This window comes from Nicotiana tomentosiformis, chromosome 1 (genome assembly GCF_000390325.3).
Source record: "Nicotiana tomentosiformis chromosome 1, ASM39032v3, whole genome shotgun sequence".
NCBI lineage: Eukaryota > Viridiplantae > Streptophyta > Magnoliopsida > Solanales > Solanaceae > Nicotiana > Nicotiana tomentosiformis.
The window spans coordinates 155699419-155725797 of NC_090812.1; the positions used below are offsets into that span (position 1 = coordinate 155699419).

Below are 26379 nucleotides of genomic sequence, written 5' to 3' on the forward strand. Positions count from 1 at the left end.
TGTTATTGTTATTTATTCTTTTTGGCCTTAAAATATTCAATTAACCAATATACAAATTTGTTTTTTTATTATTTAAACTAGTAATTCAATCACATTTGAATCCAATTCGCAACTTAACTATACACTCATATTTATTTCACGCAACAACTACTCTAGAAATGTACTTGTACACCGGTAGAATCAACATTTTTACTAAAGAGATTCAAAAATAATAATTTAAAAAAAAAAAAAGCAAACACGCGAAAAAGCCAAAAAATTTCAACATTATATATATATATATATATATATAGAAAGAGAGTTAATCTTATATACGCAGTATAATTAACCTCCTTCTGCCCCTAGCTTCGCCCCTGGTTGTGCACAACGTCAAATATGAGAAAAGGTTGGCCTTATTTATGTCCAAGAAAAACAGGAAAACATGACATGAAAATGTCTATTAACAATAGTGTTTTAACACATCCTTACATTTCACATCACAGATCAAAAGATTTATTCAAGTTTCTATCTTTCTCTATTTACAATTACTAAAGTGAAAGAATTACATAAATACTTATGAGAAAAAAGGAAGTCAAGCACCTCTTTTAAGTGCCCCTCTTCAAGAATTCAATAGGAAGTTGAATGACCAAAAAAATGAAAAAGATAAACAAGTGAGCAAAACTATAAAACAAGTATCTGCAAATACCAATCTGCAGAACGGATCATGAATTTCGCACAGATTCGTCAAGCATCATTCCTTTCAGACTCTTGGCCAACCAAATAGCCGTCTCCCTCGGTGAAACCTTGTTCTTGCCGAAAGGTTTTAGAACGACAGCGAGCTCTTCTAATCTGTCTTGTTCCAGTAAGTCAGCAGATAGTTCTAATAGTCCTTCAAGTGCATCTGCCCTTTGTCTAAAAGACTTGACATCTAACGTTTCCTTTACCGGCCTTTCCTCCTCTGCAGCCGGTTCTGAAGAATCTATTCTTTGTGCTGAAGAGGTTGGACTGCTGTTGTTTCTTACATCCATCTCCTTAGTATGGACACCAATCACCGATCCAGCAAAAGTAGAAGCATTTGGAGCGCCATGAGAACCTAGATTGTCGATATCAACTTCATCTCTTACCACATTTATCAGTTTTCCAACATCAGCATTTGTCTCCATAGTGTCTGTCGCTGGCTGATCACAACCAACTCGGAAACTACTGTGTCGAATGACATGTATGATGTCGTCAGAAGCAGCTGGTTTTTCAAGAACCATATTCTTTGGAACAACCGTCGTCAGTCCCTTCTCTGATGACAAATTGATTTGAGGAGGTGAAAAAGGAGGGAGCGAGGGAGTAATACTTTCGGTCGGAGAGCATAAGAGTTCCTTTGTAATAAACTTGTCGTCACCATCAGATTTTGAGGCGCTGTCTGAGTGAGGAAGACTAATTTGACTCAAGGGAACAAGAGGAGCAGTGGGAGAGGCAATTTCTGTTGTCAAGGATGACAACTTCACCATAAACTTATCGTCCCCAGGGGAGGCCGAAGTGGGGTATGATTTCTGATTGCAAGCACCAACATCCAAAATGTGATGAGGCTCCTCAACCTTTTCTACGGAGCATGGTTCAGAATTCTTGTTATCACGGGTTTCCCCTGAACCAAAAGCAATCTCCGAGAGAGATGAGTTAGTGGTTGACCAGGAAGGCCTTGATCTTGTGGTCTCAGTTTCAGTAGCTCTTTCGTGACTTAGGAGCATCTGTGCGGTCAAATTTATAAAAGGAGGAGTTGTTGCATCGTCACAAAGTTCAAATCCTTGAATTGATACAGAAGAAGAAGAAGAAGCAGAAATGCTACTCTCCGCTTGCATTTCTTTTGAAGCTCCTAATGAAACCTTTCGAGAATGTTGCACACAATTCTTTATAGCATGTGTATGGCAGCCATCGGGCGTAGAATCAGGAATCGTTTCAGGACAGGGGGAATTGTCGCCGGGACCAGACTTAACATTATTGTTAAGAGTATTTGGGGCATCATGCCCCACTTGTTTCATCCTTCTCGGAAACGAGGGTCGTCTAATCAGGTTAGGAGGGGTACGCAGTCTCGCCTTTGCAGGAAATCCATCTTCAGCAACGTGTCTTGAAGGACCAGAGGTAGAGATGCCCTCATGTCTAGGTTTAGTCTTGGTACTAGACTCAATTGCAGGCAACTGCAAGGAAAGGGGCATTAATTAATTATAGGACTTTTTTCATTTTGGCCAGTCAACCGAAATTAATTACGGGCGCTAGCCCGAATATAGAAAAACATATACACTGATTATGTATATAATATGTATATTATATGTATATTTATACTTAATATACAACTTATACATTTGCCGGATATTATTTTTTAGGTGGCCCAAAAATGTAATTATCCCTTAATTAATTGTACAAACCAATAGGCAAATACTACTGGAGATGAGAGATTAAATGGCTAAATTACCTGATGCTTTAAAGTATGCGGTCCGTGATTCCTTTTTGCTGAATCACATCCAGCCTTTGCTGATACAGGAGATGGCATCTCTGCATTAGGTTTAGAAGTAGGAGTAACTGAACTTGGTTTTGGGATCTTTGGTAATGGTTCGGTGTTAGCTTTCTGTGCGCCTGAACCACCAACCTTCACTCGGTTGCCCCTCATGGGAGAACTATGCTCTCTCGTTTTTCCTTCTTTCACAGCCAGCACGATACTTTTTATTGTTTTAGGTTGCTTAGCTTCTGCATGACATCTCCTCTCTTCGTCAATAATGTTCTTAGACTCATAGTCATCTGTATCTTCAGGAAAAGTATCAGCTCTGTGATTTTCGTCAAAGGAATGAGGTTGCTCAAAGTCAATATCGTCGTCAACGAAAGCAACATCTATATCAGTGCCCTTATTATCATAATTGGAAGCCCTGCTACAAGAACTTGTACTACTTTGGCTTTCCGCCATGTTCTTTCTAGAGTCACGACCAGTAGCGACAGGTTTTTCAATATGATTTGCCACACGAGTAGTAAAGGATGGTCGGTATAGCTCAACATATGGCAGCAAATACGGGTGCTTTAGGAGCTCAGAAGCCTGAAAAGGTTGATGTCAAATGATTGAACTACGTATTATTCCGACGCAAAAGTTATGGAAGAATAAATCCTTGGTAAGCTTACACTGGGACGATGCTCGGGATTCTTTCTCAGCATTCCTTTAATAAGTGTTTTCCTGTGAAAACAATATATAACAATATTTAATATACAAAATTACATAGTGTAATGGAAGAAAGTTAAATCAAGAGCAGTTTGTGGAAAATTTACTAAAAACCCGAAAAGAAACTTGAAGAGACATGTGATAGCATCTGACATAAGGATTAGAAATACACACAATTTCGTATTCCTCTGCTTCATAGTGATTAGATTTGATTCAAACATAAAGCAATTGTGACAAACAAATGGCAGACTTACAAGGGTGGAGAATAACAAGACGGCAGAGGTCCAATGGACGACCGATTAATCTTACTTATTAATCCAGCCATGTCCTGAATCATTATTAAAATTACATTTTCAGGTCCGATTTGTAGCAAGTAAGAAGCTCCACACTTGAAGGAAGGGAATCAAGGAAAAGAAATAGAGAAGAGTAGAATCTTACAAATGCTTTAAATGCAGGGCGATAAGCAGCCATTTCATACATACAACAGCCTGGTCAAGAAATGAATGACTTTAATCCACAGAAGTTAATAATAACATTTAAAACATAGTGCACGATACTCAAGCCAACAAGCGTAAGATTAGAAACCGATCGCAGTATCCTCACCAATGTATAATTGGTACTTTATACAATGTGACACCAAATTCTAATAGCACCGCTTGATATAAATGCACTACTTTGATGGAGAGTATAAGGTACAGGAAGCTGCATACCTAGGGACCAAATATCTGATTTAAAACCATAAGGAATATCCGCAAGAAGTTCAGGGCACATGTAATTGGGAGTTCCAACTACCTGGAATGTGAAACAAAAAAATATCATCAGCTTTCTAAACAAGCATCTTCCATCCTTACTTCTTGTAAAAGATGGGTGGGGTGGACTCTTCATCCTTGGTTTGTTTTTTCTCCGTTCAGAGTGAAAATGTTTAAAACAAACTTCCAAATTTATTTAGGTATTTGCAGCGCAGACACGCGTTAAATCATTTTCAAGCCCAAATGCTTCATCCAAAACACACTAAGCACGTTATGATATTTTATAGTTGTTTTATCACCAGAACCACAAATCCTGAATATTTTCGATTTGATCGGGATTTTGAACTTCCAAAAGATGGATAGCAATTGAGTCAAGACTCGAGAGAAATCAAAAGTGGCGTGTATATGTCGGTTAACAACAACATATTCTATATAATATGTCAATAGATGTGATGTGTCTGCTTTTTCTCTTCGAGTACTAACTATTTATGTTAAAATATTAACCAAAAGTAGTATTACCCTATTCAACGTCATATCCTAGACATCTGAGAACGTCACCCAATTTTCTCTCTATACTTTTCTACAGGTGCAAGCTACAATATGTAGCGCTATCAAAAGTTCCAATAGTCTCCATTAACCAAACAATACTAATAATGGGAACGTAGAATGCAAATTTTTGCATTTCATTGGATGGTATATCCAAATTAGACAGTAAATAAAAAAGAAGTATGTATATCGGAACTTACCGAAGAAGCCAAGTCATCTGCTTTCAATGTTTTTGCAAGCCCAAAATCCCCTGCAACAAAGAGTATTGCCGAAATAAGAATTGCATTCATCTCAAGTTCAGTAAAAAAACTGCACTGAACTTACCAAGGCGAACATCTTGTTCCTTGGTGAGAAAGATGTTTGAGCACTGCCACAACAGGTTGTAAAAATTACCTTAGAAAATAAGGAGATAACCTTAAATGCCAACATATTTGACAAATATTGAAATACATACTTTAAGGTCACGATGCAGCACATAATTTGAATGCAGATATTCTACTGCCAACAGTAGTTGAGTGAACCAGTTCAGAAGTTTCTGCAAGGTGAACATTTACTTAAACAATCAACAAACAAAAAAGGCAAGTAATAGAAATCTATTCTAGATAAAGTATACAGTACCACCTACAATCCAAATTTATAACTAACATGTCTCAATCGAGTTATTAGCTTAATAATCTATGGACATACCTCTTCTGGAAAATATTGACCATTTTGTTTCTTCATCAGTTCAGCCCTATCAAAAAATGTTTTATCAAAGGGGGTAAGCAAAGACTTGAAACCCTTGTTTACCAGTTAAAGCACTAATAACAGAAAACAATGTCAACTTGAATTGTTCAAGAAACTTACATATCGCCACCTTCGCAATAGCCAGTAACAATGCAAACATAGCAGCCCTGCATTTACGATCAACAAAGGGCAAATAATTACATTATGTACAGAGAAGTTAAGTCCAATTCACTGGCAAAACTTCACGCCCTTCACCTTCTCTACCCATGCTTCCTTGAATTCAACAATAAATGGGTGTTGAATCCGTGCAATTAACGCCATCTGCACATCAAAATTTGGATTACATCTACGTAGAAATCTTGAGCATATATGCATTCATGTAATTAGTATTATGCTAAAAAAAGCCACACATCCCACAAACACTAAGATGCAAACGAAATCACTATCAGGTAACAAAATATACATGCAATTGGCAAACATGTAATGTATCTCGAAAAGTTTAAGGAGAAATGAACTAAATCAACCAGTGCAAGTATTCTTCATAAAGTTTCCCTAATATTACAAGAATAGGATGAATTTCAAGTCCAGAATCTCTAAAAAGTGATATTGGAATATAATGAACGGGCTATCACAGCAAGAGAAGATAAAGTAAAAGCAGAATCTTGAGCTAGCTTTTAGGGTTGAGTTAGGTCCAAAATCCATTTTTTATCATGGTATTAGAGTCAGGCCCTCCCAGTTCTTGTTTCACCCAATGTTGGCCCCCCCGTATTATGTCGTCCACCCTCTAATTGTCAGGCCTAGGCATGCAGGGGGAGTCTGTAGTCCCACATCGGTTGGGTGGGAGGCAATTTATCTCGTCTTGAGCAATCCTCACCTCTTGAGTTAGATTTTAGGATTGAGTTAAGCCCACGGTACATTTCTTTAACAGTTTTCAAGAACCCTTTAAACATTCAATTCAATGAACAGTCCAACAAAGTATGAAATCAAACAAAAAAACAGAAGTGGAAGGCAAACTCAATTGTTGCTAATCTCATACTACTAATCGATAATTTGGGAGGAAAGGGCATTGTATTCAACAAATTAAGCTAAAGAATCTTTTCTTTGAGTAAGTCATCTTTATCTCCTTATTTAGTAACTTCAAAGAGAAAAAGGACATAAAATATAATCCTTAACCAACAAAAAGAACAAAAATCCACCTCTTGATGAGCAGATCTCCTGCATCTCTCTGTTTGTCGAGCCAAACGAATCTTCTTTAACACATACCTATCAATTAAATAAAACCCACAAAGAAAATGTCATAAACCAAATCAAACTACAGAAATTCAAAGCACATATTCAGGTAAAAAAATATATAGTTTACTTTTTTTTCTCCTGTTTGTGATGCACTAGAATAGCTGCACCAAATGCTCCTCGCCCAATCTGTTCCATGATCTCATATTGATCCATTCTTGATTCCATCTCACAAATTGCCCTTTGAAATGTGTTCAGTAAAATTTGCTTTCGACTCGGACCATGTATACATATGCAAACAAATTTTTTAAAAAAAGAGTACAATAGACTGAACTCATTCTGAATTCTCTGACTCTAAATCTTGAATCTGCCAAATAGTGACAAAATGAGAGACACTGGAATTAAATCAATCACTGTACATTTTCTTCATTCAGTCAAACCCCACTCTAATATTTTGGATCAACAGCAATTCCTCCTATCCATTTGCAGATAAATTCCAAAGAAAAAAGGCAATACCCCCAAAAAAATATACACACAAAGATTGCTACTTTATCAAAGGTAGGTAAGATTTAAACCCAAATGGCCTTTTGGGTACTCAGGAAATGACATTTACAGTACAAAAATTACTTCTTTAACAACATATATACGTAAGGTTTGAATCTTTATACAGCACGCAAACTGACCCGAAAACCACCGTAATCAAAAGAGAAAAAGTATGAATCTTTATCCAAGATTGGAATCAAAATGGCCTTTTTGGGTACTCTAAGAAATGAGATTGACAGTACAAAATTTACTTCTTCATCAAGATACATGCACAAAGTTTGATTCTTTATCCAAGATTGGTAAGATTGGAATTGAATTGGCCTTTTGGGTATTGGGAAAAGGGATTTAGGACTCTTTTAGGTGCTGAGTCAAAATAGAATGAGAAAAAAGGGAAGTGGGTGAGCTTTGGGCGTGTGTTTTTCCTCTTTTTATTTTAGCATTATTTTCAGTCAATTATGTTTCGTAATTTTTGGAAATAGTTATCTCAATTTAATTACGGCATAGTTATCTTAATTTATTTGTTATTTTAAAAATTCAAGATAAAATTTATTATTATATTTTATTTTATCCTTAATAGTAATTATTCTTAAAAATAAAAAGTTTTTCAATTATGATATAATATTATGATTGTTCAAATACCAATAAATATAAAATAATCAAAATTATTTCGTAATTATTATTTTATTAAGGAGCGTGTAAAATAAAAATGCGACACATAATTTGAGTCGCGGGTACCAAAGTATATACTATTGCTTTGGTTTCTAGTTTATTCTTGGAGATGCTGGTCTTAAAAAAACAGTTGTCACAGTTCTCAACTCTTCAAGCATTTGTGGAGTACATTCATTAATAAACACAATTATTTAATGTAGTAATGGTCTACATATTAATGTTGAAAGATATGGTATTATTATTAGTTTAATCATGGATAGGGTAGGTTTAGTTTTAAGTCACTACAACTTCCAACCATGCTATCTCTTACATGGTCAGTTGTACATTTGGCCGTGTATTTTTTAATTTGTCCTATCAGGTTATTTAAGTTTTACGCATTGAAAATATAAAAATATAATATTATTTGTGAAATTTAATGTATTATAGCATATTATTTATTTTTATATTATCATTAACGCTTATTAAATAGAATTGCATGTACTTACTTTTTAAGTAGCCTAATAATAAATATGTTGTCACTATTAATGTATAAAACATAAATTCGTCATTTAATAAGTAATAGTAGATAATTATATATAATAATCATTGAATAGTAACCTAAATTAAGTGGGTAGTAAATAGCTCAATCACATAGAACATGTAAAACCTTTTTACATTTCCAGTAATCCTAGTGTTTTTAGTTCTAGAGTTTTTCAACAGAATATAAATTTCCTGCAAATAGATTGTATACGGTCAAATCGAGTTTGCTACAAATCAAGATTGGGATATTAATGCAAAGTTAGATTATCGAGCTCGGACCCCAAAGATCGATCGATATCGAGTTCAATCGAGATCAAGCTCGAGATCCAAAGATCGATCAATATCGAGATCAGCCAAGATCGAGATCGAGCCAAGAAACAAAAAAGCTGTTATAGCCGCAAGTGGGGATAGAATCTCTGCGGAAATCACGGCTTGAATCAAGGAAAATCCAATTAATTAATATATCATGAGATCCACACTATGTATTTTTAATTATATCCAAAGTATAATTCATCCATTATATTAAGAGTGGTTATCATTTGTAAAGGGGGGCTCATTATTCATTCAAACATTCAGATTTACTAAGATTTACATAAACATCTAGCAAATATTATTCTTTTTGGGCTTTGATATTGATTCATATTGCTCTCTTATCAATTACTCTCCATTCAATTTAGGGTTTGTATTCATTCCTTTTATAGTTAATTTCCATATACATTTGCTTATTTTTCCAATTTGTACCAAGTTATACCACGTATCCTTAGAGCTACGTATAAATTCAACTCTATCCGTTTTCCGGGTAAATAATTTGGGGGCCACAGTGGGCCCAAGGATAATAGTAGTTATCTGGTACGAATCTCTATAAAACACACTATTTTACACTTGGTCTTGGAAATATTTTCGATTTCAGGTTTAAAATGACGAACTCTCAACTAATGGCCCTACCTATCGATAACGAAGTTGGCCTTCATGATGAGAAAAACAACCTGACGACCGGGGATGAAAGGCCACTCGTCGATCCCGTTGGAACTCTGGCCGTAGATCCTGTTGACGTTAATTCACATGTGGCAATTGAGGCGAACCAACGTTCCAACCCCAAAAACAGCATTCATGGTGGAACTCGATCTGCAGTTCGAAATACCCAAAATGTTAGAGTAGACGGGATCAACTTACGTATTATTTTTGAAATATTGCAAGCTCAACAAGTAGCGATAGCTCAGTTGCAAAGCCAAACCCAGGCACCGAGCAGGGCCGAGCCCGGTCCACCCTGAGAAGTCACCCACAAAACGGGGCCAGTTGTAGTAAGATCAAATGAACAAGAATCGGGGACTAATCCCGAAATTATTAGGATGCTCGAGGAGCTAAGAAAACGAATTTGAGTCGGGAGAAAAAATGATTTAAGCAAACGACAAAAAAGTATAAACTTATAACTCCAGGGTTGATCAGATCCCGGTGGCACCACCAATATTGAAAGGCTTGGATTCCAAAAAAATCGTACAAAAAGCCCCCCCCCCTGAGCGCGACTTCCAAACCAATCCCCAAGAAGTTTTGCATGCCCGAGATTCCTAAATATAATGGAACGACCGACCCCAACGAACAGGTCACCTCTTACACATGTACCATTAAAGGGAATGATCTAGAAGACGACGAGATCGAATCCGTATTATTAAAGAAATTTGGGGAAACCTTGTCAGATGGAGCAATGATATAGTATCATAATTTACCGCCTAACTTTATCGATTCTTTTTCTATGCTTGCACACTCTTTCGTAAAAGCATATGCCGGAGCCATAAAGATCGAGACCGGGAAGTCTGACCTTTTTAAGGTAAGGCAAAAGGATAACGAGATGCTAAGAGAGTTCGTATCTCGTTTCCAAATATAACGAATAGATCTACCACCGGCCACGGATGATTGGGTCGTTCAAGCTTTCACCCAAGGACTGAACGAACGAAGCTCGATGGCTTCACGACAGTTGAAAAAGAACTTGATCGAGTACCCGACTGTCACCTGGGCCGATGTACACAATCGATATCAATTAAAAATTAGAGTAGAAGACGACCAGTTGGGTTCCGGGTCCGTTATTAAAAGGGACATTGACCGAGAACCAAGGTCGAATAAGGACTGATACCGGCCGTATAACGGATATGGTAGGGGAAGCGAACCGGGACGTAACCTTGTACGACCCGAAAGGAGAAGTGATCAAGGCCAAGGGTCTCGAGGCCTGATGAACAAAAATGGGTTCGACATGCATACCAGACCTAAGGAAGCATCGCGGTTATCATAATATAACTTCAACATTGATGCATCCGCCATCGTGTCGGCTATCAGACGCATCAAAGATACTAAATGACCTCGACATCTGCAGTCTAATCCATCCCAGAGAAATACTAATCAAATGTGCAAGTATCATGGCACCATGGCCACAAAATGGAAGATTGCATGCGATTGAAAGGGAAAGTAGCCCGGTTATTCAATGAAGGACACCTTCGAGAGTTTTTAAGTGACCGGGCTAAAAACCATTTGAAAAACATAGATTTCAATAGACAAAATGAACAAGAAGTGCCACAACACATCATCCACATGATCATCGTAGGGATCGATGTCCCCCATGGGCCAGTGCTTAAACGCACTAAGATGTCGATTATAAGAGAGAAGCGATCTCGGACTCAGGATTACATACCTAAAGGAACCTTGTCCTTTAGTGATGAAGACACGGAAGGAATCATGCATCCCCATAACGATCCGGGTAGTTCGGCCAACATCATTCGATCAAGGGTCGTAGAGCAACTCGGTCTACAGGACCAGGTCGTGCCCGCAACCCTAGTACTAAACGGATTCAATATGACGTGTGAAACTACTAAGGGCGAGATAATTTTGCCAGTAAACGTGGTTAGGACCATCCAAGAAATGAAGTTCCACGTGATCGAAAGCGATATGAGATATAACGCCCTGTTCGGGAGGCCGCGGTTCCACAATATGAGAGCAGTACCCTCGACCCTTCACCAGGTTCTAAAATTCCCAACACTAGAAGGAATCAAAATGGTCTACGGGGAGCAACCGACCGCAAAGAAAATGTTTGCCATCGACGATGTGATTCTGATATCATCACTATCATCGACAAAGGGATCAGATTCGAAGGAGAAACAGGACACCAAATTGCAATCATAAATGTCAGCCTCGACCCAGCTAGAAAATGAGAAGACTGACGAAGATGATGATTAAGGGGCCCAACGATCCTTCATGGTCCCCAATGATTCCGACGCTACTAAATCAACGGTCGAAGAACTGGAGCAAATCACGCTAATCGAACATCTGCCCGAGCGAAAGGTATATCTGGGCACGAGGTTAAATCTCGAGCTCATGAAAAAACTTATTCAATTTCTTATAGCTAACATGAACTGTTTCGCTTGGTCCATCTTGACATGACAGGGATCCCACAGAAAATAACCACTTATAGACTAAGCTTGGATTCAAAATTTCATCTGGTAAAGCAAAAAAGAAGGCCCCAGTCCGAGGTCAAACATGCCTTCATCAAGAACGAGGTAACCAAACTTCTTAAGATAGGATCCATTTGAGAATTAAAATACCATAAATGGTTAGCAAACGTGGTGGTGGTCCCTAAGAAGGGAAATAAACTTAGAATGTGTATAGATTATAAAGACCTGAATAAAGCATGCCCTAAGAATTCTTTTCCTTTGCCTAATATCGATCGTATAATAAATGCCATGGACGGCCACGAGACTCTCAGTTTTCTTGATGCCTACTCCGGGTACAACCAGATACATATGAACCCTGAGGACCAGGAAAAGACCTTGTTTATCACTAAGTATGGTACCTACTGTTATAACGTAATGTCATTCGGTCTAGAGAATGCTGGTGCAACTTATCAACACCTAGTAAACCGAATATTCGAAAACCAAATAAGAAAATCAATGGAAGTTTACATTGATTACATGTTAGTTAAGTCCCTGCGAGCAGAGGACAATTTAAAGCATTTGCAAGAAACTTTCGATATACTGAGAGAGTACAATATAAAGCTCAACACCCAAAACTGTGCATTCGGGGTTGGCTCGGGCAAGTTTCTTGGTTTCATGGTGTCCAATCGGGGAATCGAGATCAACCCCGATAAATCAAAGCTATCGAGGATATCACGGAGGTAGATAATGTAAAGTCCGTACAGAGGCTAACGAGATGGATAGCCGCCCTAGGATGATTCATTTCGAGATCCTCAGATAGGAGTCGCCGATTTTTCTCACTACTTAAAAAGAAGAGCCAATTTGCATGGACTCCAGAATATCGACAGGCTTTAGAGGAACTAAAGCGATTTTTATCGAGCCCATCACTTATTCATACCCCGAAAGTGGACAAACAACTTACCCTGTAATTAGCTGTCTCGGAGATAGCGGTAAGTGGAGTCCTGGTTCGAGAAGAACAAGGTACGCAATTCCCTATTTATTATGTCAGTCGGACCTTAGGCGAGGCCAAAACTTGATATCCATACTTAGAAAAATTAGCGATTGCTTTAATAAGCGTCTCTAGGAAATTAAAACCATATTACCAGTGTCATCCGACATATGTTGTAACAACTTATCCTCTTCGATTTTTTTTGCACAAACTTGAGCTTTCGGGTCGATTGGCCAAATGGGCCATAGAAATCAGCGGGTACGATATTGAGTATCGACCCCGAACCGCCTTCAAATCTCAAATCTTGGCGAACTTCATGGCTGACTTTACGCCGGCCTTTCATACCAGAGATTGATAAAGGACTACTTATAAAATCGGGTACCTCTTCGGGAGTTTAGACACTCTTTTACGGACGATGCCTCGAACGCGAAGGGGTCCAGACTAGTCATCGTACTGAAATCACCCACATGTAATGTAGTTAGACAGTCCATCAGAACTACAATTGATTAACAATGAGGCCGAATATGAGGCCATGATTACAGGTCTCAAACTAGCTAGAAGCTTGGGAGCGGAAGTCGTAAAGGCCAAGTGTGATTCCCTCATCGTAGAAAATCAAGTTAACGTGACTTTCAAAGTCCGAGAAGATCGAATGTATAGGCACTTGGATAAACTACAGGTGACTCTACATCGATTTAAAGAATGGACCTTGCAACATGTACCCCGAGAACAGAACAGCGAGGCCGACGCTCTTGCAAACTTAGGTTCATCGGTCGAAAAATGACGAACTCAACTCAGGGACTGTCGTACAACTCATGAAATCGGTAATCGAAGAAGGTCACGCCGAGATAAACTTCACAAGTTTAACTTAGGATTTGAGAAATAAATATATATAGTACTTCAAGAACGAGAAGCTTCCATCAGATCCCAAGGAATCGAGATCTCTGTGCACAAATGCATCATGGTTCACCTTGTCCGAAGATGGAACGTTGTTTAGAAGGACGTTTGATGGACCATTGGCAATATGTTTGGAACCAGGAGATACCGATTATATCATACGGGAAATTCACGAGGGCACTTGTGGAAACCATTTCGGTGCCGATTCGCTGGTCCGCAAAGTAATCAAAGTAGGGTATTATTGGACCGATATGGGAAAAGATGCATGGGGGTTCTTTCGAAAATGCGACAAAGGCCAAAGACATGCACCCATGATTCATCAACCCGGGGAGCTACTCCACTCGGTCCTATCTCCATGGACTTTCATTAAATGGGAAATGGACATCGGTGGCACTCTCCCATCGGAGCCTCTTTTCAGATCAGAATGCCTAATGCCTATTATTTAGTGCTAGAAGCTAACCGCCATAAGCTCACCATTCGGGTCTCGCTTCCAGCGTAAGAGGCCAAGCATTTTGCCAGATGTACCGACCTGGGAGCCCCGTTTGCCTTTGGTATTTCAGTAGATCTTCTAAAATAAATAGCGCTACTTCAGCCTTAACTACAATTACATTACGCAAGCCCGCCGATACCTACCTATAAAGTAAAATTAAAATAAAAAAGTACTAGTGACGACGACTTTCTAGGTTTATGGATTCAGTCAGCTAAACTCTATCAAACTCCTCAATCAATATCAACAAGATGTCGTGACCGCTTAGGCTTGGTTTACTTTGGTTTGAATGTAAAAATCTCAGATTATTTTGTTTATGACTAATTATTTCTCTAAATGGATTGAAGCACAGGCTTTCGAGAAAGTCAAAGAAAAAGAAGTGATAGACTTCATTTGGGACCACATCATATGTCGATTCGGGATTGCATCCAAGATTGTATGTGATAATGGAAAGCAATTCATCGGCAACAAAGTAACTAAATTTCTCGAGGATCACAAGATCAAAAGGATCCTATCAACACCTTATCATCCCAGCGGGAACGGACAAGCCGAATCGACCAACAAAACCATCATCCAAAATCTTAAGAAAAGATTGACCGGCGCCACAGGAAAATGGAGAGAAATACTACCTGAGGTCCTATGGGCATACCGCACAACATCGAAATCCATTATCGGAGCAACACCATTCTCGTTGGTTTATGGTGCCGAAGCTCTAATCTCGGTTGAGGTTGGAGACCCTAGCATCGGGTTTTGATATGCAACAGAGGATTCGAATAACGAGACCATGAATACGAGCCTAGAATTGTTGGACGAAAGACGAGAAACCGTTCTCGTCCGATTGGCCGCCAAAAAATAACGAATCGAGAGGTACTACAATCGAAGAACCAATCTTCGACATTTTAAAATCGAGGACTTGGTGCTAAGAAAAGTCAGTCTCAACACTTAAAATCTGAATGAAGGGAAACTGGGTACGAACTGGGAAGGACTGTATCAGGTCCTCGGAATCGTCGGAAAAGGATTCTACATGCTCGATATGATAAACGGCAAACAACTACCGAGCAATTGGAACGTATCACACCTAAAATGATATTACTGCTAAGGTACGACCTTCCCATGTTCATTTGTGTTTCGAAACTAACCCTTGCAGGTGTTCGACCAGAAACAAGGATGGATTCTTCAGCTTGAAGCCTTTAGGTCTAAAAGCACGCATTACACACTTTTTCCCTTCGACTGACTTTGTCCCAAATGGGTTTTCCGGCGAGGTTTTTAATGAGACAACAATTGATCGTGCTAACTTAGAACAATTCAACAGTATCCGAGGCCTTTTTACAATCAACCTTGAATACTGGGGGGCAACATTGCCCTCGAAAAAACAAGTTCGATGCAAAGAAGTTACTTCATGGCAACATGGTCTCGATAGGAAATATTTGTAAGGGCCAAATGGTCAAACAAAACATGCCCGCGTAGTTTGCTCGAGCCCTGGCACAAAATATGTACGCATGTGTAATGACTGATAAAGAGAAATTTCTTTTTTTTTACCGATATCTCATACCTCAGAAAAGTTCTTCTACTTCATATTCTCGATCAATTATGCAAACAGGCTTAAGGACCGACCATGACCGGAGTTCGAATGATTACCCCCACAAATCGGGGATTGTCATCCGATAAACCAACGAGATCAAATTATATAAACTCTGAAAATCAGAAGCCCAATAGGCAAATCACGAACTAAAGAGGGATTTTTATAGGCCATGACCATCTAACTCGGAGACTGATACTTCGGGCAAGCTCGAAGTAAAACAGGAAAACAAGCCCAAGATGCAAATCCCGGACTAAAGAGGCTACGACCTAATTAACATGAATCGGAGACGTCCGAATTCCGTAATAAAACAGGGTTAGAAAGGTTACCCCCGGCAAAATCATAAAAGGCTTCGATAATATCAAGCCTCGAAAACTCTAACGAGTACAAAATTATTCAAACTCTCGAACAATTCCTTATTTCATGCTAAGGCATTACAAGTTTCGCAAATACGAATGATAAGAAACTCTTTCAAGCCGGAAAGGGGACAAAGTTATAAATAATCCTTTTTACAAAAAACTAAGGGTTACTTTACTTCGAGTTCGAGCAAGCACTCACTCGACCATAAAGCCTAAGGGTTATTTTCTGCTTTGAGTTCGAGACTGTTCTCGCTCAACTAAAAACCTAAGGGTTACTTTACTTCTAGTTCGAGCAAGCACTCACTCGATCAAAATGCATAAGGGTTACACTAGTTTGGTTTTGATCAAATTATCTGAACCCCGACCTTAGAATACAACTTCACAATTCTATAAGGAAGAAAGGAAAAAAAAATTATATATGTCAAAAATCATTTACAAGGGAAGCATGGCCCGATCAAGTTTCTCTACAAAATACCGAAATTGTCTTAAAAGAAACACATAACATACTAATCCTAATGGACTTAGTCCTCTCCGGGAGTAGTATCTTCGCCCTCGAGGCCCCCTTCGCTTTTAGATCCGCTCATACTCCTTGTCTCATCATCATCATCAAGAAAAGCCAACACTCTGGTTTCGACCTCGAGCTCCTTAGCATTGTCGATTTCGGCTGTAAGATCGAAGCCACGAGCATGGATCTCCTCGAGAGTCTCCCTTAGAGACTGGTATTTAGCATGCTCGACAACCCAGTTTTCTTGAGCCTGAGCCACTTCGGTAACCTCATTTGCTCAAACCTGAGCAGCTTCAGCATCAGACCGGTAGACGGTCACCATTGCATAAGCATCTGCCGTGGCTATTTCGACCTCCGATTTGGCCGCTGCAAGTTCTATAGCCAGTATCTATGGTTCAAAAGTTGTTGATCCCACCCGAGACTGGAACTCCTCGATTTCCTTAGCTTGCACCCATGCCTTCTCTTTCAAGCCTCGAAGTTGTGTCTAAGCCGAGGCCAGTTGAGCTCGGGCAGCCTCCTTTTCTGGTGCAAGGCGACCTATGTTCTTTTTCCATTCCTAGGATTCCATTTTTACGGCGTCCACTTCAACACGAAGCTGCTTGATAACGTCAAACATTTGATGGACTTGTGGGACTGAACTGTTAGCCATAACGTCCGTGTTAGTGACATTAACTTCAAAGATTCTTTTTACCTGCTTAGATAGATCGGCTTGTTCTTTCCGAGTTGCGTCTAGCTCAGCCCGAAGTCATTTTTCTTCTCCTTCTCTCTACTTACTGAGAATCTTGAAGGCATCTCTCTCCTTAGTAAGCCTTCATAATTCGGCTTCATACTGGCTTAACTCCCCTCGGGATCGGAGGAACGCCTCGTGATGAAGCGCATAAGCCTACAAGAATAAAAAAAAGGAATTATGCAAGGAAAGAAAAATACAAGCATGAAAATTGATAAAGAGAAAATATGAACTTACCCGATTCAGGGTCTATTGATCTTCGTTGAAAAGGCATGTCATTTCACCTCGCCCGAGCTCTTCTTCGGAACCTCCGAGTCACTAAGACCGGTGACATCTTCTACCCCGATAAAATAACTACGGAAAATGGTATTTCTCTTCATGGGCTCCTTCCCTGTGATAGGCCTCCACGGCCTGAGCGTCACATATCATCGACTGTAAAAATGAAGGAAACTAGGGGGAATCCCCGATCTCTATTGCCCCAAGTAGTTTTTTCGGGGCACAACCTCCGTCTTGGGGAGCCTCAAGCTCGGTTCTTGCACCGACATCCACTGCCTCTTCGACAGTCTCTTTGCCCCGAGGTAAAACATCCCCGGTCTCCCTCAGCCCGGGAACTTAGGTTTAAGTCTCCTCCCCGACCTCATCAAGCCTGGACAGACTAGTATCAACTTCCACCGGTACCAATTTTTTTTGAATTCGGTGCTAGCTCGTGCACGGGCCACAAGCCTAGAGTCACCTTCTTCTTCTTATTCTTCTTCATCCCTTAGACTCAAGACTGACTCCATAGTCAATGGGATTGTGTTCCCTTTGGGTTTACGGGCCGCTCGCTTATTGGGTTTTTGACCCCCGGGGTTCGAGGCCCTTTTTCTCTTAATCTCCGTCATCGATTTCGAGATAGGCGGTAAAGAATCTTTATCTCCGAGCGAGGGTCTCATAACCGCATCCTTTCCGAGACCTATAATAGGAGAAAGTAAATAAACTCATACTTGAGACAAAATGCTTGAATAATAAGCAAAATCGGTAAAGCCGAGAAAAAGGCTTACCATGAGTACGAGCCTCCCATTGACCCTTTGAAAAATAGTGCCATGCACACTTGGCGTGTGTTGATATCGAAACTAGACTCCTGACCCAGTTCTCGAGTTAGGGAACCACACCCGGCATCCAAGTAACAATTACGTCAAGAAAAACACTGATAAGTAAAGATGAAGAAGTATAAACAACGAAAACTAAAAGCGGTATCACACTTACATTTCATATTCCATTTCTCGGGAAATGACACACTCTCAGCCAGTATTATGTTTGAGGTCTTTACTTGAATGAACCGGCCCATCCAACCCCGATATTTGTCTTCATCTATGCTCGAGGTAAACGCCTTGGTGGCCCGGCTTTGAAGCTTTACCAGTCCACCTCGGTAAAGTCGGGGGCTATATAATCTTAAGAGGTGGTCGAGGGTAAAGGGAAGAGCGTCGATTTTGCTCACAAAGAAGCGAAGCAGTATCACAATCCTCCAGAAAGAAGGGTGTATTTGACCGAAGGTCACCTGGTATTTCTTGCAAAAATCGACGATGACTGAATCGAGGGTACCCAGCGTGAAAGGATAAGTGTAAACACTCAGATACCTTTCCATGTGGGTAGTGATCGCCTCCTCCGGTGCCGATATCACAACCTTTTTGTTTTCCTATTTGCAGTCCTTTTTTACCAGATCAAGAAGATATTTTGGTATCGAGCATATATATTTCGATACCGACTTGCATCGACCAACAACCGATAAGGGTTTCTCGACTTTCAAATCGGAATTAATAACGCACCCCTAGGGAACAAATTTTTCAAGGCGTGGCTCCACCACTATTTTATCGCCGGCCGGCCGAGATGAGGAAACAACCTCTTTCTGCGGAACGGTTTTAGATATTTTTGCCATCTAGATTTTTGTGAACAAAGAAGAAGGGAGATTGAAGTATTTGGTATGTTGAGAAGAACAAGCAAAGAAATTCTAAAACCTAGAAATAAGGAGCTTTGGGGAAGACGAAGAACTATGTAGATGAGAATGAAAAAGATTTGAAGGTAAAAGTTTGAAATAATGATGAAGGGGGCTATTTATAGATTTCACAATGACGGTTCAAAATTGGCAGTGGCCGACCATCGACTGACGCATATTTAATACTTTGGTAACTGGACCGAGGGGATGTTTGTCACATACGTCACAATCGGGCTCGTCGTAGACGTCAGTATTCATCTAGTCGGAGGTTGAAAAATCATATCGTTTCTTGCCATCTTCTTTTTGAGAAACGAGGGGACGATCTGTATACGGTCAAAACCGAGTTTGCCCTTCTTATGACAAATCAAGATTGGGACATAATGATCCGAGGTTCATCATTGTAATATCGAAGCCATGATACAAATTTAGACTGTCGAGCTTAAACCCCTAAGACCGATCAATATCGAGTTCGACCGAGATCAAGCTCGAGACCCAGAGACCGATCAATATTGAGATCAACCAAGATCGAGCTCGAAATCCAGAGACCGATCAATATCGAGATAAGCCAAGATCGATCTCGAGACCCAGAGACCGATCAATATCGAGATCAGCCAAGATCGAGACCGAGCCAAGAAACAAAAAAGTTGTTATAGCCGCAAGTGGGGATAGAATCTCTGCGGAAATCACGGCTTGAATCAAGGAAAATCTAATTAATTAATCTATCATGGGATCCCCATTATGTATTTTTAATTGTATTTAAAGTAGAATTTTTCCACTATATTAGGAGTGGTTATCATTTGTAATGGGGGGCTCATTATTCATTCACACATTCAGATTTACTAAGATTTACATAAACATCTAGCAAATATTATCCTTTTTGGGCTTTGATATTGATTCATATTGCTCTCTTATCAATCACTCTTCATTCAATTTAGGGTTTGTATTCATTTCTTTTATAGTTAATTTCCATATACATTTACTTATTTTCCAATATGTACCAAGTTATACCACGTATCCTTAGAGTTACGTATAAATTCAACTCTGTCCGTTTTCCGGGTAAATATAGATTAGTCGAGATCTTAGCTATTTTGTAAGTGGATCACTAATCACTTTATTAGTTTAAAATATTGGAAATTTTACCTCCTATAGAAAAGCTTTATACCTTATTTATTATAAATAAATATTCTTTTAAAATATTTTTTTCTATAGCTACCTTTTAGGTTTTATAGCAAAATATGTATTTATAGTCACTTCCTATTGTTTAGCCATTAAATACGGTGGGTAATATTTTTCTCTCTCCTACTTTCTGTACACAACTTAACCACGATCTCTCTCTCTCTCAACGGCAGACTCTTCTCCATGAATACAACCACGATTCTCCATTGATTCATCCCCATTGTCTTGCGAAATTTTCAATTTTTTTGCTCCAAAAAATTGTGGTAAGTGTTAAAGTTGATAGATTTTCGCTGGTATCATAATTGAATGGAAAAGACAAGACAAAACGAAACAGAAAAAGATAAAGGAGAAATAAAGATCTGGAGAAATACAAGTGCAAATCTCAAAATTTTCAAAGCAGAAATGAGAGATTCACTACCTGGACGACCCAGAGGGCGCCAGTACCGGTGGCGACGCCTCACATGGCGGCGACCTGGATATTGGTGGATTGGGGACGGAGATTGGGGCTGAGAAACTTGAAGAGTCCGTTACCTTTATTTTCATTGTATTCAATGTATCTCGCTATATTCCATGTATTTCATTGTATTCACGAATTTAGTATTTTCCACTTTTTCAATATATTCATTGTATTTGTATTCAAGTTAATTATATAATTTTAAAGCTTCACTTTGTTTCACTGTTTTGTCTAGCATTATATATTCAGCAATATGTATTCAATGTATTGTAGAATGTATTCATATATTTTTAATTAATATAATTTATGTATTCATATGTATATATGTATTCAAATGTATCTGCAGTATGTATTCATATGTTTTTGCATTATAGATGACCAGCTATACTTCATGTATTCAATGTATTGTATGTATTTAACTATATTCAATGTAATTATATAATTTCAATATATAAATCTATTTGTAAAAGATACCACTAAAAAATATTTTAGTAAAGATACCACTAAAAATGAAATGATTCTTAAATCTCTAAATATTGCTTTATTTTTGGGTGTTTTTCAGCTGATAATCTTTTCTATAACTGAAAATACAAATTTTGCGTGTTATAATTGAGTTTGTTGAGTCATATTAGGAGTCTATCGCGTTAATTGATTCACTTACCGTTTTTAAACAGCCGAAGACCTTTTTTTCGCAGATTTCCATTACTGTATTCACGAGTACAACTCGCAAATACATATGAATATAGTCTATGTTTAGCTGGACTTCTTAATTTTTCACCGAATTTTGCTACTGTATTCATTAATACAGTAGCTTGAATACATCGAATACACTCTATAACAAGTGAAAATATAGCTATATGAAATGATTAAGTAAATGATAGTTATATCAAGTTAATAGCCACTAAACAATAGTAAATTTTAAAAATTTCACTAAAATATTTATCTCTCAAAGAGATAAAGTTCTCATAAAAGTAATCCAATTATTAAACAATTATTGTAGGGGTCTTCCCGTTTGATGTATAAAAAGTAATCTCTGTATATAATTTTATACTATACAATTGCTTGGTTTTCTATACAAAACCTTTCGTATAAAATACAATGTCTGATTTCCAATATAAAACTCGAGATAAGTATTGAAAACCAAACTTATTAAGTTCAATGTAACGTATACGAAAACTATTCTAATATACTATTAGATAAGAATATATAAATTGAGCAATACAACAACAACAACAACAACAACTTAGTAGAATTCCATTAGTGGAGTCTGAGCAGGGTAGAATGTATGCAAAACTTACCCCTACTCCGAAGGGATAGAGAGACTGTTTTCGGGAGACATTTGGCTCAAAAACAATAAATTCGTAACCACAACAGAAATCAGGAAAATAGTAGCAGCATCGTAAAATACTAAATTGAGCAATACATCAATAAGAATATCTCAAGATAAAAATACCTTTAAATTAGGCAATTTTCACATAATAGTTCATGTATGTAATCATGTATTATTATATAGCCCATAGTAATTCATGCATTATTATTCAACGCATAATAGTCATTGTTTTTTTTAAAAAAAAACTTAAACAATCACATCATTATAATCTTCATAACTAAATCGTAAATAAATGATCTTTTAGCGTATAAATTCGAATCCTCACATTATTGTCTTCTTGTGAGAAGAAGTTTTTTTTATTTGGGGGGGGGGGGGGGAAGGGAGATGGAAAAAAAAAATGGTGTTTGAAAAACCCTGAGAATATCGTTTATTATAATCTTGGTAGGGTGTGGCTGTCGAAGAATTATTGAACATGATATGTGACAAAGGAATATGCTTCTAAATGGACAAGAAGCAAACATGGGAAGCAAAAAAGTTGTATAGTCAATTACTATACATGCGTTTAATTTCCTGATATAAATTAATTTTTCTTTTTGTATTTTTTGATGATAAAGTTTATTTTCAGTTTTTTGTTGATTAATATAATATTGTGTTTTTCAAATCTTATCTTTAGATCTTTTACACTTGAGATATTTAACCTTATAGAAAATTTATTTTTTTTAAAAAAAGAAGAAGTAATCAATAGACACGTTATGCAAGTCACGGAAAGGGATAAAATTAAGTTAAATATTTTTTCCAAGTTTATTTTCCTACTTACTTTAACAATTAAGTTAATGGAGTGTAAGAGTTAAAAAGCTGATCTCATGGGAATCAAATTAAATAAATGACTTTTAGACATGTCTGTTTTCAATTTACATTTTTATTATTTAACTATAGTCAAGTTATAGAATAAATCTTTACTTTAATATTTGATTCTTGTAATTAAATTATTTAAATTGACGGTAACGGGCGTATGTACTTGTTGCATACGGTGTCATGGAATACTACTTCGTCTATTTTTTTTATGCATAGGAAAAATAAAAATATTAAGGATAAATATAAATAATGATACCACTTATCATTATAGTAATTTGTTCATTAATCTAATTTTTAAAATTGTGACACCGCTTATGAAATATAGTGAATATACAAGTGGATGGTAGGATTCTTCCTCAACTATATACGATATACCTCTCAAAACCCCACCTCAATTTAAATAATTCTCTAGAAAAATTAGGTGGGAAATAAAACAAAGTGTGAGATCATAGTTCAAAGATTACAATTTTATCCTTTAAAATCTTTTCCTCTTTTATTTTCCCTTTTTGATCTATTTATAGTCTATAGACTGGCCCCTCATATAAAGAACTCAAAAAAGCACGATGACTTATTTACTTTCGTATTTTCATTTAGAGGAGAAAAGAACAAACTTTTTATTAATATAATTAGGCTAATGGCAAACCACTTAACTACGCTACTGAAAATAAAGTGTTAGGTTTGACAAAGCAAAAGTTGAATTTCCACTTTGTTCGTTTAAAAACCATTTTGACACACTTTATGGTTGATGGTGTCCACTCCACATATTTCACGGTCTTTCATAATTTTTCTTTAAATTTTAACTATAATTGTACAATACATACATTTGTTTTTGGAAATCTTACATAAATATCTCAAATAAATTTCAAACTTACCAAACTCTAGTTATTGATCATACACTTATCAAAACTAGCCAAGTACATAAAAAAATAACCAAATACCTATACAGCCCCTTAAACTTGATCTCAATTTTCATTTAGACACTTCAACTAACGGTAGTACCTATTAAACACTCTAATTCAAACAAAAGTGTATCTATTAAACACAAATGATGACATGACACATTTGTGTGAGCTGCACCTAAATTAGGCGCCTGAAATAATGTTCATCATTTTTTTTATTTTTTTTCAAAATATTTCTTTCCCCCCACATATACAACAACCACCAACACTCACCGTGTAACCATTAGACCACCGCCACTCTTTATTCATTACCGTCACCATTCACCATCATTCCCCAAAGATCGATCAGCCACAAACATGTGACATCCTATTATAAAAATAGCATCTTCTTCCTCACCACATTTTACCACCACTCACCATAGTTCAAAGATAAAAGATTTTAAAGTTCAAATGCTAGAATTTGAGAATCTGAGAATCTTTAAAATTAACATGATTTATCTCATAAATCAAAGGCAAAACCACCACAATATTAAAGAAAATAGAGAGAAACCCAGCAAGAAAAATCAACAATTTTACCTACTAAGAAATCAGAATGGATTCTTCACATCAAAATCAAACAATTTCAAAAGTGATAGGCATAATTTCGTGAGTCACAGCAGACCCGACGAAATCGAAAAAAAAACTTGAAAGCTCTAAAATAATACTGGCCGACGAAGTCAAGCCAACCATTATTCCTCCAATGAGATTTATCTTCCAATATTTTCTCGTTTTCTCCTTAAAGCAAAAACAATCAAATGTTTATCGACTTGAGGTGGTGTCACAACGGTGAATATAGCAGGTTGTGGATTTTCTTATTTTTTTTGCTGACCATGAAATTGGGTAGATATTAAAGATGGATTGGAGAGGAAATGGATGACTTTAGAAATTGGGGGGATAATAAGTGAAGTGGAATCTTAACATATTAGCTAGTTGACTGTGAAGTATTTGATATGATATTTTTTTGGGAGAAAGAAGATGACGAAAGGTGGAGAGAGATCAAGGAAGAAGACGGGCGGGGGGCTGCTGGGAGGAAAATTAATGTTTGTCTCTATTTTTATTTTTTATTTTTTTTATTTTGTTGACTTGTCATTTTCTTATTGGTCTTATTAGTAGAGTAAGCACCAAGTAGCATCCACACACTTATGTATGTTTAGAGTTGTCAAATGTGTGTTTAATAGGCACACATGAGATGAAGTTGAAGTGTTTAATAGGAACATATGTGATGAAGTTGAAGTTTCTAAATAAAAATTGGAGCCAAGTTTAAGGGGTTGTCTGGGTATTTGGCCTATAAAAATTAAAAACCCAAATAAATAAGGTTATTTCTCTCCAAAAATCATACGTAAAAACCTCATTTCATATTTTTAAACGAGATCAGAAATATTAGATGTAAGACGGAAATAAAATTTCATGTACTAGGTAGCAAACATGGTGATGAAATATATGTGTGTATATATATAAGATTCTAAAAATCTAAGCAAAAATATACTTTTTTCAATTGGTATGGTTAGAATTCATTGAAAACATATAGATGAGTCAATATACAAAATTCGAGGAAGATTGGAGGTGATTTGGACTGATTTGGTATAAAAAATCGAGTTAAAATCGAGTTCAAATTATTTTATGCGACACATGTATCAAACACGTATCACACATACACGTATACATGTGATACACATTTGATATAAAATATGGTACGTATGTGGTACACAAATGATACACAGTGTGATACACATATTTTTTTTTCATGTTTCATCTTCTACTTCAAATATTCAATTCAAAACACCTCAAAACTCCGCCAAATCATTCCAAAACTGATATTTAAACTCTTTAGGATGCACCCAATCTATTCTAATAATGCTTACTCAAAAGAAAGCAAATTTTTGACTTATTTTGGCTACAAATAGCTAATTGGCTAATATTTATAATATTTGGCTAATATTTATAATATTTGACTAATATTAATAATATTTAATGAATTGACCAATTTTTGTATTAAGCTACTTATAAATGATCATAGCCGGTAGTTTTTTTTTTTTTTTTTTTTTATAATACAAAATTTGGTGACTTAATAGTTATATGTATATATTTGTTTAATATTATTCGCAGATATTTAAAAATAACTATTGAACCATTTATTGCTTTTAATATTTAAAACTCTTCATCTTTTACCTATTGGAAAATTATTCTTTTACACTTTATATCAGGTCATAGTACGTAATTTATTTGTGCTTAAGGTTACAAATCTTTATCTTTATTTTTATAAAGGTACGTGCATATTTCTTTTGTGTGTTTAAAATTTTTACACTAGCGGATTATCAAAAGGATATCTACAAGCACCTTTTATAAAAAATAAGATTTGTAATCTTGAAAATAGGGCATGCCGGCAAAATGATAACTTGATAGCGTAAAAAGTTCTTTTATTACTCATAAAATATCTATAGGTACCCTCTATAAAAATTAGACTTGTAATTTTAAAAATAAGGTAGGTTAACATACTACAACAACTTAAAATTATTTGATAGTATAAAAGCTCTCTACATTGTTATTG

At 37.0% G+C, this 26379-nt stretch overlaps 1 protein-coding gene across 2 annotated transcripts; it reads right to left on the reverse strand.

Annotated features, from left to right (window-relative positions):
• Window positions 1-419: 419 nt before the first annotated feature.
• Window positions 420-7357, reverse strand: LOC104120110 (serine/threonine-protein kinase Nek5-like). 2 transcript variants are annotated; one of them, XM_009631809.4, is made up of 14 exons: window positions 6551-7357; window positions 6387-6453; window positions 5446-5511; window positions 5311-5357; window positions 5152-5197; window positions 4919-4999; window positions 4789-4831; window positions 4665-4714; window positions 3880-3961; window positions 3608-3657; window positions 3424-3497; window positions 3133-3184; window positions 2438-3049; window positions 420-2162 (listed from the first exon to the last, which is right to left on the reverse strand). In XM_009631809.4, the coding sequence occupies exons 1-14, from the start codon at window positions 6646-6648 to the stop codon at window positions 699-701; spliced, it is 2832 nt and encodes a 943-aa protein (XP_009630104.1). In that variant the 5' UTR covers window positions 6649-7357; the 3' UTR covers window positions 420-698. The 2 variants fall into 2 exon arrangements, with proteins under 2 accessions (XP_009630104.1, XP_018634531.1); XM_018779015.3 differs by lacking the exons at window positions 4789-4831; window positions 5152-5197; window positions 5311-5357; ... (1 more) ...; window positions 6387-6453; window positions 6551-7357 and having other exon boundaries at window positions 4919-4988.
• Window positions 7358-26379: the final 19022 nt, after the last annotated feature.